This window comes from Chroicocephalus ridibundus, chromosome 19, assembly GCF_963924245.1.
Source record: "Chroicocephalus ridibundus chromosome 19, bChrRid1.1, whole genome shotgun sequence".
In the NCBI taxonomy this organism is placed as follows: domain Eukaryota; kingdom Metazoa; phylum Chordata; class Aves; order Charadriiformes; family Laridae; genus Chroicocephalus; species Chroicocephalus ridibundus.
Window position 1 is genome coordinate 9,097,549 of NC_086302.1, and position 14,346 is coordinate 9,111,894.

Sequence of the window (14,346 nt, forward strand, 5' to 3'; positions counted from 1 at the left end):
AACGTTGAGCCTTCAACACGTTACTACTCTCCGCCATGAGCCATGAAAGACGGGGACCTAAAGGTACTTAATACAGACCTGTTATCACATTACAGCCAAGAATTACCATCAGTCACATTCTCTTGAGAGTGTTAGACTGGAGAGAGATGTGGAAACATTTATATTGGCTAATCTTCCCTGGCTGCTGCAGTCCTCAGAAACCACTGACTTAAGTGCTTTATGTACATCACCCTTTACCTTGCAAAGTGCAGTCAGATCTCTGTGTTTGCTTTTCACAAGGAACTCTGCTGTAATATCCCGAGGTGGCTTCACTTCTGATGCTTCCTTGTACTGTTGATGAAGTTCTTTAATCTTCTCTTTTAAATTCACCATCTTTTTCAGGTGGAGTAGGAATAGGGAGAAAGAAAGGAAAAAGAAAAAAAAAAAAAAGATGAGGGAAGCTAGATTTCATGCAAGTTACTGTGTGAAATGGATATTAATCTGAAACTATGCCACTATACCAAAAAGATTCCCTGGTTTTGGCAGGCGTTACTTATATGTAATTCTACCTCCAAGAAAGCACAATAAATACCACCAACCCCAAAACAACATGGCTTAAACCTATCATCGATTTCTTACAAAATATGTTGCAACTGACTTCGGATAGGAGAGCTGTCCTAGTCATTTTTAATTTGAGAAACTTCCATGGAGAAGTACCACAATCAAAAACATTTAAGTAGGCCTAAAACACCGTTTCTACACCACAAATGAGATTTGTGATGAAGAAAGTACACGTTTTAAAATAACCCCTCAAAAGCCTCAGTCATTATCAACATCTCTAATGGAAGCTATGACACAATGCTATTTATTACGTACAGTGTTCTGCCTAATCACTTATGTGCTCCTCCTCAAAAACGGAGACTTCTTTGTCATAACAGTGCTTCTAGGCAGATCTTAAATGAACAGATACGTTTAAAAACAGCATTAATGGCAACTTTTGGATATTCTTCCACGGAAATTTTTGTACATTTTGCCACTTCCTGATGAAGACAGTGCTATCCTCTGGTTCTAAATGTCATGATCTGACCTTGTTAAGAAGATCTTTCAATTCCTCCTGTGTTTTCACAATTTTTTTCCAGTGTTCAATCTGCTCATCCTTCACATGCTTCTCCTGCAATCTGGAAACGGTGAGAAGTGAGACTCAGTTCATCACAAAATCCTCGCATTATTGAGAAATTCATTATCACAATCTAATTAGTGTAATGCAATAAAAGCACATCATGGGGTATTTTAGTAAATACTCTTATGACAATTAGAAAAGCAATACAAGTTTCTGTAAATAAGGGATACTTGACTAGCTTAACAGGAGTCTGAAGTTACCTACCATTACTCAAAGGCGTATTAGCTTTCAAGTAGCCTGGGTGGGCTGTATGTACATCAATTCATACTAAGTCAATTATCTACTACCAGTTACTGTAGCAGTGATTTTCAGGAAGCTTACAATAGAAGATGTTTGCTCCTTTAACCATCTGTGGTATATTTTGCTTCAATAAACAAGAAACACATACACAAATGAGAACACAGCAGAGACCAAACAGCTGTATCGGGTGGGTAGTGCTCACCCTAGCAGCATCACAATTGTTAAAGCATCTTTAGGAAAATCCTTCACAAAATAAGGAAGTTTACTATAAAGAAAGAAGTCACTTACTGTATGACAACCTCCAGAGCCTGACCAAGAGAGACAGGCTTGTTATTGAGAACATTAAAATCCAGCTGATGACTGAGATAGGAGGTGGCTTCCAGCAGACGATTAAATTCCTGCTCCACCATTTCATCTTTCTCTTTTGGAACCTAGGAGTCAAAAGAACAAACTTTCTTCTTAATAACCCATTCATAAACAAAAAAGAAAAAACATAGGTCACCAAAGCTCAAAGCCTCAGAGACAAGACACTTGAGAAGTACAGAGAAAATTTTAAAAGAAACCAGAGCAATGGCACAGATTACTCTCCAGTGCAGTCCAAATTCACATCACCTTATAACAAACTCAAAATGCTACCATTCCCCAGATCAGAGGAATGAGAAAGGCAGGTGTAAGGGACGGACTGTAAATTCCCTGCCGAGGGGTAGGAGCCCCTCCAAGCCTTCAGTGGAATGCCTCAAACACTCGCAAGGAAATAAATAATGCAGGCCTGGCCTTCAAAGAACTGATAAGGCTCACACTTCTGGCACCTGAAAGTGTGGGAGAACTGTCTTGTGAAGACAGGGTAGTTCTGCCACTCGTGTGGTGAGCTCGCTAGTTCTCAGTTCAAGGCCATTGTGTTCAATGAGTGACCTTTGCTTCGTTATCCGCGAAATGCATATGAAAGCGCACACCCTGCATATGCTAATGAAGATTATAGAGACCATGCTAAACATGGATGACCATGGCATTCCTCTCTCCACCCAAATCATGCCACACGTCACCTGGGAGAAGGGAGAAACCTGAGACAAGGCTGTCCCTGGCAAGGGGGGCGGACCGTGCTAATTCAGCAAACGTAAAAGGGGAAAATAAGTGCCCCTAGGGGGGAACAAAGAAGAAACAATAGAAGAAGATAGTGCCTGGGAAGATTTTTCCCAAGAAAGAAGATGATTATGCCTGGGGAGATTCCCTGGAAAAGATGCTGGAACCAGGACAGGTGATCTCTCTATCTCTGTCTTTTTCCTCTTACCTTTTCCTGTCTCTGTCCCTCGATTTCTCTTTTCTCTTAGAGTTGCTAAGTAACAGTTAGAGCAATTAAGTAATGGTTAGAGTTGGTAAGTAACCACCTTAAGTACCGCTTGCCATAATTTGTTGTATACCTGTTGTTCAGTAACACGATGCACACCTCATCACTTGCCATCATTTGTTATATACCTAACCAATTATCGTGGACTTGTTAAGACCTATTAGTTTCCCAAAATGGTTAGTATAAATGTTTCTATACAGACCTTGAGATTTATCTTGCCTTAGTCCACCCCGTTGAGGATTTACGAATCTGAGACACTTGTCCCTCCTCTTTCCTGAGAGTGGGACGTGACAACAGGGTGCAGATAATGCAGATAATTCTTACAGCAATGCTCAAAAAAAAAAAAAAGATATCACATGCCCTTAAGTGATACTTCAAGACTGCAACAAAAACGTAGCTAGCCCTCGTAAAAAGAAATTCAATAGCCTTAGCTCTCTCAAATGGTCAGACACCAAGGCCTGTACAACACAAAGTCACTTTTTCAGGATGTCTGGCCAAAGAGCTCCAAGAAAAGCTGGCAGATCATGATGACAACCAATCTCTCTTGCATGACGAAAGCAAACCAATTTATGGGCACGTGAAGATTTCCTTATTGGAAGGTGTATTGATCCAAGGACCAGAAGCTTGTCAATGGGACAAAAGAACGCTCTGATGGTAGGATGGCTTAATGCAATCACAAAGCTTTAGAAGGCCTGGCATCGCCCAGCGAAGTAGACAGTCAGTAACTTATCTTTTGGGGCGGTTAGCATGGCTAAGAACTACCAATCCAGCTTTTCCAGAATGATGGAAGAAGCACTGCAGGACACTTCCAGAATGGTGGTATTTGACTGTACTGAAGATACTCATTTAAATAGTGTGTGCTGCTGCCAGGGTGGAAATATCTGTTAGGTGATCACAGTTGCACGTGCTGAAAAAAGCAAGCATCCCATGGTATTAACATCTGTTAAACACAGTCTAGGTTAAACATAAGACAGAGAGAAAACACTGATAAGTATAAGGGAAAGATCAGCATAAGGATTAGAAAAAAAGTATATGCTTCGGAAAGACTGGGAAAGCTCTTGGATGACTGCTATCAGAACAAAAATAGCTTGAGAGATGCCGTTAACAGCGCTAAGCCTATCCCTATAACTCTATCAGATGGCTCTTTTCCAACTGTTATTCACACCTAATATAAAGTATAACCTGTGTTGACTGGGAAGCTGTATCAGTATCTCATTGCTCTAATTAGGATTCCTCTTCTGCTTTGCAGCTGGCCGCTCGTTTTTGTGCCAATAGTTATCTTCTAGCTCTGTCGATCTTTCTTGTCTGGCATTTTCCTCAGACTGAAACACTGCGGTTCACAATTAATAGCCATACTTCCATCTCTTTGTACATATCATAAGATACACAGGGATCATAAGAAACTGATCATCAGTTTTATCATTTAAGCTTCATCTTCCAAGTTCCAGCTACAAGTCACCTGTGATGAATGAAGTGGCATTGTCCAAGCATGCAGAGATGGCACTGGAAAAAAACAGAAGTCAGCCAGAGTTGAAACTCAGATGCTGGACATAAGAGGGCAAGAAGGGCTCTCTACATACACAACAGTAGCAAAAATAAGGATAATGCAGACTGCAGACCAGCTGCTGAACCTAGTGGTAATGGATATGGAAAAGGCAGAAGCACTGAATTCCTCTGTGCCTCAGACTTTAAGGGTAAGGTCTGCTTCTCAGGCCTCCTCTGGCTCTTCTCTCAGTGTAATCTCAACAAGTTGGGGGAATGGACTGACAAAACCCCCATGAAATTCAAAGGCAAAGCCTTGAAACTGTGACTGAATACCCCCATGCATCAGGACAGGCTGAGGACTGACTGTTCTATGAAGAAAAGTGAGAATCCTGGTGGACAACAAACTGAAGATGGCATTACAAAATGCACACTTCCCAGCAACGCGAAGTTAGGATGAAGAAAGGGAGAAAAACAACGTTTTGACATTCATGCTGCCTATCTTTCCACAGCTGACATCAATGCCTCATTCCAAAGCTTAGGCAGCTGTGCAGGCAGTAGAACTTCCCAAAGACTATCCAGAACTCCTAAACTGGTAAGCTTCGGAGGAAACCAACTCACCACAGATAAAGTATCTGAAACTTGCAATCATAACGAGCCCGTCCTATATGCAGATAATTTGGTTCCATCTTCACTTCTACGGACAGAAGTCTTTCTTAATTAGGTAACACCACAGCAAAGACTAAAATAATAACGACGCTTTAGAGGAGTGGTAATGTGAGGTAGAAAACTGCTCAAGCTTGGGTCATACAGTAGTGAGCAGCAAGAGAGATTTATGTCTTCAGTGCAAGGCTTAACAATAAGGATGTACACTCAGCGTATAACTGCTACGTATTTTGCCCTTCAGTAAAACGTAGATAGTGGAGAAAAAGACGTAGACAGACTGGCAGGAGCAGTTAACCACTGAAAAGAGACTTGTGTAGATGTGGAAAGCTGTCAAGACAGTAGCCGAGGTACAAAGGACATCTGATTATTACTTGTCCCTAGACTTCTAGATGCCTTCCCTGCTCTAGATGTCTGAATTATTATCGGATGTGTATTGCTGTCCAAGGAGATCTTTGATATTCCTAGGAAGGCTGGGGAATTAGCTAATTAAAAGTTACAGCTTGCCTCCTGTCAAGCACCGTGATGTTTGCCAAAATGTCAGAGGGAGAGGCAGAACATGAATGCTCTTTTGTTTGAGACAAGACAGGCTGTGCTCTTGGCTAACGTTGGTGGACACAAATAGAGAAGGTTTTGAGGAGTGCGGCAACAAATGGACTTGGGCTCAGGGACAAGTTGAAAGGAAAACGTAAAGAGACACTATCAAGTTAGTAGATGCTCTATTGGCAGGGTGAGAAAAATTTTTGCTCCCCAAGAAAGTACTTAGAAGTTTCTTGCCCAATACTCATTAGTAACCCAATGTGAACGCACCTTTGGAAGAAGAATATCCTGTAGAAAGTGATTTCAGCTTAAACTAAACTTATTTTTCACTGTTTATAAAGTAGTACCTTGGTAGTGTCCTTTCAACAACTGCAGCAGAAAGAAATACAACAGAAGTAGCCTGACAGCTATTTCAGGATAAGCTTTATACAGTGGGGTGAAAATCAAAGTACTAGAGATGTGAAACCACTGCAGAAATAGATAATCAGCATTTCGTTTTTAGCAGCGCTAATAATCAAAGGAAAAAGCGTGGCAACCTTAAGAAAGAAAAAGAAAGATTGGTAAAATAACTGCCTTGGTGTAAGTAACATCATGGAGTATGTTAAGGAAAAACAAGAGAAAGACAAAATGAGCAGTATGTGCAAAACACACAGCTTTCAAGGCACAACCACACCGCATCCGAGCCAGCGACTTCTTTTTCTTTCTAGAGCTTCCATTTTCATTTACTTACTCTATCATATGAAGTGACAACCTTTAACAGTTTAGATGGTCATGAGCTACAGGCAATACAGAGATCATAGAATGGTTTGGGTTGGAAGGGACCTTAAAGATCATCCAGTGCCACCCCCTGCCCTGGGCAGGGACACCTCCCACCAGCCCAGGTTGCTCCAAGCCCCGTCCAACCTGGCCTTGAACCCCTCCAGGGATGGGGCAGCCATGGCTTCTCTGGGCAACCTAAATATATGGCCACAGATAGATGCACAGATAGCGAATGTCACATAATCAAGATTATACTGGCATTTGCGGTATCTGGGTGGTAGAAGATTAAAATACTGGTCACCATTACTCACACCACAACTTCTCTTCCTAATTAACTGTCCCAGTTAAAATGGCTTCAAATTGGATAGTTTAGTCAAACGTTCCAGAAGCTATACATGACAGACATGCTAGGAAACAAGCAGCACACAGAATCAATCTTATATATTTATTTATTTTTAAACCAAGGAATAGCATTCTGGTTCATTACGTAGTCGCCAAGACAACATTCAACATAGGGAAGTGACAAATTTCACCTGGAAAATATATCCACTTCTACATATCAAGCTTTGTTTGCAACAGGTAAGCTGACAAATTTTGTGACATGCCTTTTTAAAAATATGACTAGCATTATAACCTTCCTGTCATTACACTAATAAATGCACACACCTAAACAGCGGCAATTCCTCGCTGCAGCAACCCCCTTCGAACACAAGGATGTTACCTGTCCCAGCGGGTTAGCCAAAGGAGCAGTAAGAACCTTTTCTGTGCTGAGGGATTCCGCCCTACCCCGATGGCTGGCTGCATGGAGCCACACTGCCAGTCTCCATCCTGACTGGGTCTCCTAGGATAAATAGCATTTGGATGTGGTACAGGAAACACTACAGAGTGACTGGAAGGAATATTCCTTTTCAGACAAACACTCCACTCCCATTGGCTTCTTCTGTAAGTGCCCGTCTGATAAGCAAGAGAAATTCCTGAACCACAGGAGCTGCATAAGGCTGCAGGGCTTAGCTGGATTTAAGTGATGTAGCTGCTGCATACTGTGAACAGAAAGGAGTGAGTTACAGAAAGGAAAGCTGCGTGGTAAAGCTGCAGGCACCAGTGCTTTACTCAGACAATAAAAGCACGGTCTAAAGTTCAAAGCAGCTGAACTGTGTGTCTTAGCGGGTGGTGTTAACACAGGGAGTCTCTTCAAATCGCACAGGGATACATCTGCCCCACTGCAAGATACCGAAGCATTACTCGGGCAGACACGGAAAACAGCTGGCAGAGGGGAACCACAGCAGTGCAGAGGCAAGCGTGTTACATGCAGGATGGGCTTCACAACATGAGAGCAGATTAACTGCTACAACTGCCTACAATGCCTTGGTAGCTTTCCCTGAGTTCATTGGAACACCCTCTTCACTCACGTGTAATTAAGAAAAGCTGCAGGTGCCAGGTTACAACAGGTTTGTGCCACGCATCACTTTTTCACGCCTCTAGCAAGAAGCCCAGTATCCTCATCTGTCTTCTTTCAGAAGTTACTCTGAGTACCATGTTTTAAGATTCGGGATGTAGGAACACTTCCAGTCAATACAGGTGTGAGATTCAGCACGAAGCTACGATCCATCCTATCTACCTCTAACAGCAATCCTTGACATTAGAGTGCAAAGAAATCAAGCTAATTAGGTTTGTGAATCCCAGCTCTAGAAAATTACTGCTGAACTGTTGCGCATGTTCAACCAGCTGGCATCAGGTAGTCAATTCTTTAAACAGCAACATAGAAGCAGAACAGCCAGAATGAGCTTATTTCAGGGAAAAGGAGTAGCAGCAACAACGACAACAGCTAGAGTGCCAGCATAGCAGACAATTGTTTCAAAGATCGAGACAGACAACTGTCTAAGGAAAAACAGTAATGAATTTGGGAAAAACAAACAGGAACTTAGCTTCCACAAAACCTTTGAAATTCAAAGTTAATAACTCATGTGGAAAGAACGGGTTTAAGAAGAATAAGTGCAGATATGCAAGAGTACTACTACACTGCCTAAAAACGGACACACACTTTCACTGCTCCCTCTCCACAGAAGCTATCTTCTGCTAGACTAATGGCCTGGTAACAAATACACTTGAGATACTATTCCTATTTAAAAGGTTCATGAAAACAGGATCAGACTTACAGCTTGTCCGTTTGCTTCATAAAGTGGGCATTTTTGTTTGATCTTAGCCAATTCCATATTCACTTGTTTGCTGACCACAGCCATGGGATTTCCTCCTGGAAAACATTTTGTACAGTCAACAGAGTGCTCCTGCAAAGTTTGTCTGCAATTAAATACAAATTCCACAGTTAAAGCTATTTCAGAGGCTAAACACACCAACTCCAGTGCAAAACGTGCTCCAGTGAAGTAATATAACACTGCTGAAAGTCTACTCTTCACAGTAATTCTTGCAACAAAGTCATGAAAAAAACCAAACCTGCCCACCAACACTTCAAGGACAGTATGTAAAAAGGGCTGCTTATAAAAGCAGAGTTCTAAGGTGGCAGCAACCTTAGTACGATTGACAGTTTATAGCTATAAACATACGTTCAAAATGCTTGTGAGCAGAGTGTTTGAAAAGCCAAGGGAAGCTCCCACAGCTGCACAGTAACTTCGGAAGCTTTTGAAAGTGTGGTGACATGGAGCTGGAACCTGAAGAATTCAGTCCCTAAAATCTTACTGGAACTCCAATAAATGACACCTGTGAATACAATCTATGAAGAAGAACCACATACAGCAATTGTACCTGGAAGATACGTAACTAAACAGATTAGAAAGCAATCTAGGAGATTCCACTTAAAAACACGAGAAAGGCAGAAAGCGTCAACTTTAAGCATCCAGAATCACTACACGTCAAAGTCTCTGTAAGTACAGCACAGGAAAGAAAAAGAATGGACACAAACAAGAAATGGCACACGGGAGAGGCAACATGGGCTTCCTCCACAAAACTAACTTTGGGAAAAGTTTTTCACATCTAGCTTCCCACTGTTCTCTGATTCTGCAATCCAGCCAAACCCAGAGCCTTAGTTCAAAACAGAGGGGGCAGTTCAGCCACCCTACCTTCCTGTCTTCAGAGAGGTGACTGAACAAGCAGAACAGAGTTTTGAAATAAGTCTAAGTTCATGTTTCAAGTTCAACAACCTACTAAAAATTTTAGTTCTTCCACAGTTTACTAACAAACCCAGAAAAGACCCTGTAACTTCAGTCTTTCACCTTCCCAAACCACAAGCCCAACCCCTTAAGTAGTCTTCCCTCCTCACATCTCTTCCAGATTCAGAAATATGAAGGATGCCCTTCAAACCATCTCCTTCACTACGAGAATCTTTCCTTCTCCGTAACGTATGCTGCCTCATTCAAGGCAAAGGGTAGATTCTTTTGGAAAAGAAACAGCCATGATGAATTAAAACATAAAAATATTAGGCAACCTTAAATCTGTTTTACCAGGACATGCAATGTAATAAAGACAAACCATAAGACAGACACTAAGTTTTCGCAGTAAGTAAAACTCAAGTTTTATAGTATTTTATCATTTCACTGCATTACTGAAATGTATTCCACACTAAACACCTGCCCATCTTCTTAGCAGAGTAACCAATACTAATAACTGATGCCCATCCAATAAACCAGCATTAAACAGGAAGAAGCATAGCTTGTCTGCCATTATTTTTTCAACTAATTTTGAAAACACTTAGAGAAAGGACTTTCTGGGTTTAAATTCTGAATTTAAGACGGGCTCTACTCTTCATTCCCTCTCCTCCCTTTTTTTCCCCCATGTAAATGCAAAAACATATTCCATCTCTTTGGGGTCTCTCCCATCTTATAACTTTGCTATTTATTTGCTCTTTCTTACTTTGGTACTAAGCTAATCCCCTCACTACATCCCTACTTCTCCACGTTCAATTTCAGCTTCTACTTGGGAAGATCCAAGGGAACAACTACGAGAGTTACCAAGAAATTCTGCCCGCAGACCTGAACTCAGAGGCCACTGTCAGCTGGGTAAAGCAGCTTTAGAAAGACTTGTTCAGCAAGTGCAGTAAACCCAGGGCGGATACCACCTTAAAGGAACTAGGCAAAGGAACAGACACACAAAAGGACAGCATGCCAAGGAAAGAGCAAGGAATTACACTAAGCACAAGTGATCTGTAAAATAATGGATCCACAACAGTTTGATGAGGTGACAAGCACCTGTATGACTTCAGTGACCAACGGCAGCTATGGCACCAACCAAAATCCCAGCGTTTAGTACAGGCTGCCATCTGTTCTAAAGATTCACTGATGAAAAATGCCAACTGCCAAAGAAATTGAACATCTACTTTTTAATAGTAAAAAATACCCAATTATTTTGGCCATTAAAGGGAATAGCATAAGGTTTCAGATTTGTAACATCTTGCTCCACAATTTTCCTCCACATTTCTTTTAATTTTGAAAAACTCACCAAGTCCTGTTACCACCATTGCTCCTAGATCAGCAACATAGTTCCCTTTGCGAAAGGTAGCAACTCTTCCTCCTACTCGGTCCTTTTAAAAGAACAACAACATATTAAACCTCTGGTAACGTTCGACATTACACCTCCCTTACATACAATCACTGAAACTTCTATAGAACATGGTGTAAGTATTCTCTTATCCAAAGGTTCAGTAAATAGGATGTACACTTCTCCAAGAACCTCTGCAAATGAACGCTTGATCTCAATTAATTTGCCTAAGGTAAGGAATAAAATGTTTAAGTTGCATTTACATTAAAAAAAAAAAAAGAAAGAAAAAAGGCAAAGAAAAAGAAAAAAAATAAAAGCCTAACCTGATTTGGACAGATTTAACTATCTCTACAGCAGGATCTACTGTGATTCTAAAACCAATCCCTCATTGTCCATGGACAGATTAGGTTACATTCTGTATTTCCCCCACCACTTCCCACCACAAAATCCAATAGCTATATAGGAAATGATTCAGCTGGGCTTGAGAAAACTAAATGGTAGGGTTAGAAAAACCATCAGCCAATTATTCCTATCCTCCGCGGAAGAGCCAGCTATCGATCGCAAAGATAACCATGAATCAACAGCCCATTTTAGAAGCAGGAAAAAAAAAGGTTTTGATTCTTGACACATACTACTGACTTAAGGATGACACTTATTTTCCTGCCACTTTAAACTTAATAAGGAAAAAAAAAAAATATCTGCCTTTCCCTATTCTTAGTCTGTCTAGCAGGATGATAGAGAGAAATACCAATTACAGCTGGGCAAAGATCCCAAACAGCTACCGATTAATAAAAAACGTAAAATTTGAATTTTATTAATTAAATCGGCAATTTGGAAGCATGTAAACTAATAGTCTAAAAGTTACCGAAAATGAGTGGCACAAACAAACTACCACCCGAATCACTGAAATCATGTGAGAAAACACCAGACAGCCTTAAAAAATAAAAAACATACAGACTACTCAAGAAGAGATGCAGCAGACTAGAGAAAAATGACTGAAAACATTGTGCGTTATTTTAAAATGGCCTCTTTCCAGATCTACATACTGGTTATAACGAAGATGAGTAGAACAAAACCCAGGTTACAGCACAGATCTTTTTCTTCCAGCTTCAAAAAAAACCCCAAAAGCAAAAACCAAACCAACCAAGCAAGCAAGAAGTCCCACAACACAAACAACGGGACTGTTGTGCTCTCCTTTGCTCTAGTGGCGTGGAGCCCGAGAAGCACAGAGCCAGCAGCACCAGGAGCAGTAGCTAGCAAAATTAAGGGCCTGAAACATTACTGTAATAAAAAAACTTAAGCAGATTATTTTCATTTGTGCTAGAAAAGTGTCAGAAGCAAATATACTAACAAAATGACGTCAGGAAGTAAAACATAAGAAATTCAAATTTAATTCGTCAATAGATTCATTTATTTTACATGACTATCAAGTTGTTCTCAATTGATTAGATTATCTGAAAATAAACTTCCACTTTGAAAAAAAGGAGATTCCACTCAGGGCTGGATATTAAAGACTACCTTATTACTGGAAGAACAATCAGCTAGTTCATGGACCACAAAATGTAGCTCTATGTAACTTTAAAGCCTATGTTTAGCACACACTAATAAACAAGGGAAGGAATTAACGTAGACTTAAAAGGTGCAAGAAGAAAAAAACCTGCCTGATGTTGTCTGGCAATTCCAAATAATGATTCTATTTAATAGGCAAGTTCTTGAAATGCAGACTTGCATTCTGCTGTCCAGTGAAAAATCAGTTCCTGATCACAAAAGGAAGAACGTTCCAAGCTGTTACTGGTGTAAGCGTAGGACACTAGCACCCGATGTGGCACCCCACCCCCGAGGGAGCATTAGCCATCTGCCAGCGAGAACAGAAGCTCGTTTCCTAGTGAGACAGGTTTAGTACTCAGCAATACAGCACAGCCGTCTGTAACGACACACAAACTTACCCGTCTCGGGCATGCTGCTGGGAGACTTAGCTTTAAGCTAGTACCAAATGGGGTTATGGGTTAAGTTTCCATACAGAAGTAAAACAGCACAGAAATTCATACCCTGGCTTCCAGAACTGTGACATCCATCCCAAAACTCTGTAACTGGCGAGCTGCTGCCAACCCAGAGACTCCAGAACCGATAATGATCACCTTTCCAGTCTTCTTGGCTAAAGAAAGGGGAAAATAAGCTACAGGTTCTATATGCGCATCACTACACTGGAAGCGGTCATGTTAAAGTTGCATTTAAGAGATACCAAGAACAAAAAGAAGCTTCCTTCTCATTGGCAGTTCTGACAGAGCAAACTCTTTAACTGAATAAACAGCCACAAGAAGAAAACTGAAGTAATTATGCACATGGTATAGCAACAGTAAGACACTTCACAATTTTTCTTAATGAGACAGGTACAAGAAGAATACATCAATGGTGCATCTGTGACAAGGAAGAAAACAGGAGGAAAAATACTTCTGAAGGACAGCTGTTTGAAGAAACTGAGTCTTATTAATTACGGGGGGACAAAGTATCATAGTCTTATTTCTTTCTGCCCCAGAAGAATAAAACCTCGAAAGGACAGACAATTTCAGCAGTTGTAAAATTCAATCATCAGAAAAGCGTACAGCATTGTTTCTGCCTTTGTAATTCAGATGAGGAACAAGGATAACTCATTAAACAGTGACAGCCACCGAATCATCTTCCCTCTCAAAGTGATTTACTTAAACACGTGGCTTCGCCATGCCAAAACAAAACACATGAACATCTATAGCCAGATGGCTTTCCCGCCTTTTTTTTTTTTTTCCCCTCAGCATTGCAATCCTAAAAGAAGCACTCCGAAATTTGTCCCAACACATCACCGAACAATAAAACAAAACTCCAACCAGAGACAATTTTCAAGTTTCTTACTTGGAAGGGGCTTCACTCTTTTGTAGATACCAAAGTTGATTAGACCATGCCGTTCCAGATAGCTGTGTACTCTGTGAACAAGCACTGTATCACCTAAAAAATTGTAATGGTTTAAAATTATTCTGTATGTTTGGCAGCACGTATATACTGAAAACATTCACAAGCAAACGTGTCACAGCAGCAACCCAGCAAAGTCACACGGAACACATCCCTTTCTGCATCCCCAGCTGCCCTACCGAAAAATTAATCTTCTCAAAGAAGGGCGAGGTTAAAGCTTTCCGGAAACCACAAGCTGTTTTCCATGATATACTGCAGTTTTGAATACTGCCCAAAAAGCTGTACAGGACATTAAATGCTTCCATTTGTTTAGTGCAGAAGAACACCTTGTCTGAAACTGACTGTGGAAGTCTGGAGATCTTCACACAGAACTGTAATGCGATTTGCCAGTTTTAAGCCACCCCATTACTAGAGCACCGAATTCTCACTTTTATTTTTATAAACACAATAATTCACTATTTTGCAATACTCGACAGCGTATCTGCATTCATTTCAGCATTATTTCCTTCTTTAATTCTCTTTCTTTGTGGCTCCCCTCCATCCTTTTTCAGTTTATTGGGATCTTTTTTGGGAAGGGTGGAATGGCCTACATTCGCAAGCAGTAACTCCTTGCCCTTTTACTGCCTTCTTTCATCACGGCCACTCCGTCCAAGTCTCATGCAACCTTTTAATACCTCCCAGGAACCTTACAATTAACAAAATCTCACAGCTGCAAATCACCACAAAG

The 14,346-nt window shown here is 40.9% G+C and overlaps 1 protein-coding gene across 3 annotated transcripts in view; it reads right to left on the bottom strand.

Annotated features, from left to right (window-relative positions):
• KDM1A (lysine demethylase 1A) overlaps window positions 1-14,346 on the bottom strand; it is a 56,740-nt gene that overhangs the window by 25,799 nt on the left and 16,595 nt on the right. For 2 of the 3 annotated variants that reach the window (XM_063356021.1, XM_063356019.1), the window contains 7 exons: window positions 13,563-13,655; window positions 12,725-12,831; window positions 10,638-10,719; window positions 8,345-8,439; window positions 1,688-1,830; window positions 1,067-1,157; window positions 238-372 (listed from right to left, as the gene is read on the bottom strand). In XM_063356021.1, the coding sequence (XP_063212091.1) occupies window positions 238-372; window positions 1,067-1,157; window positions 1,688-1,830; window positions 8,345-8,439; window positions 10,638-10,719; window positions 12,725-12,831; window positions 13,563-13,655 (746 nt within the window). Of the gene's footprint in view, window positions 1-237; window positions 373-1,066; window positions 1,158-1,687; window positions 1,831-6,909; window positions 7,030-8,344; window positions 8,440-10,637; window positions 10,720-12,724; window positions 12,832-13,562; window positions 13,656-14,346 lie in introns of all 3 variants that reach the window. The other variant, XM_063356022.1, reaches the window with a different exon arrangement.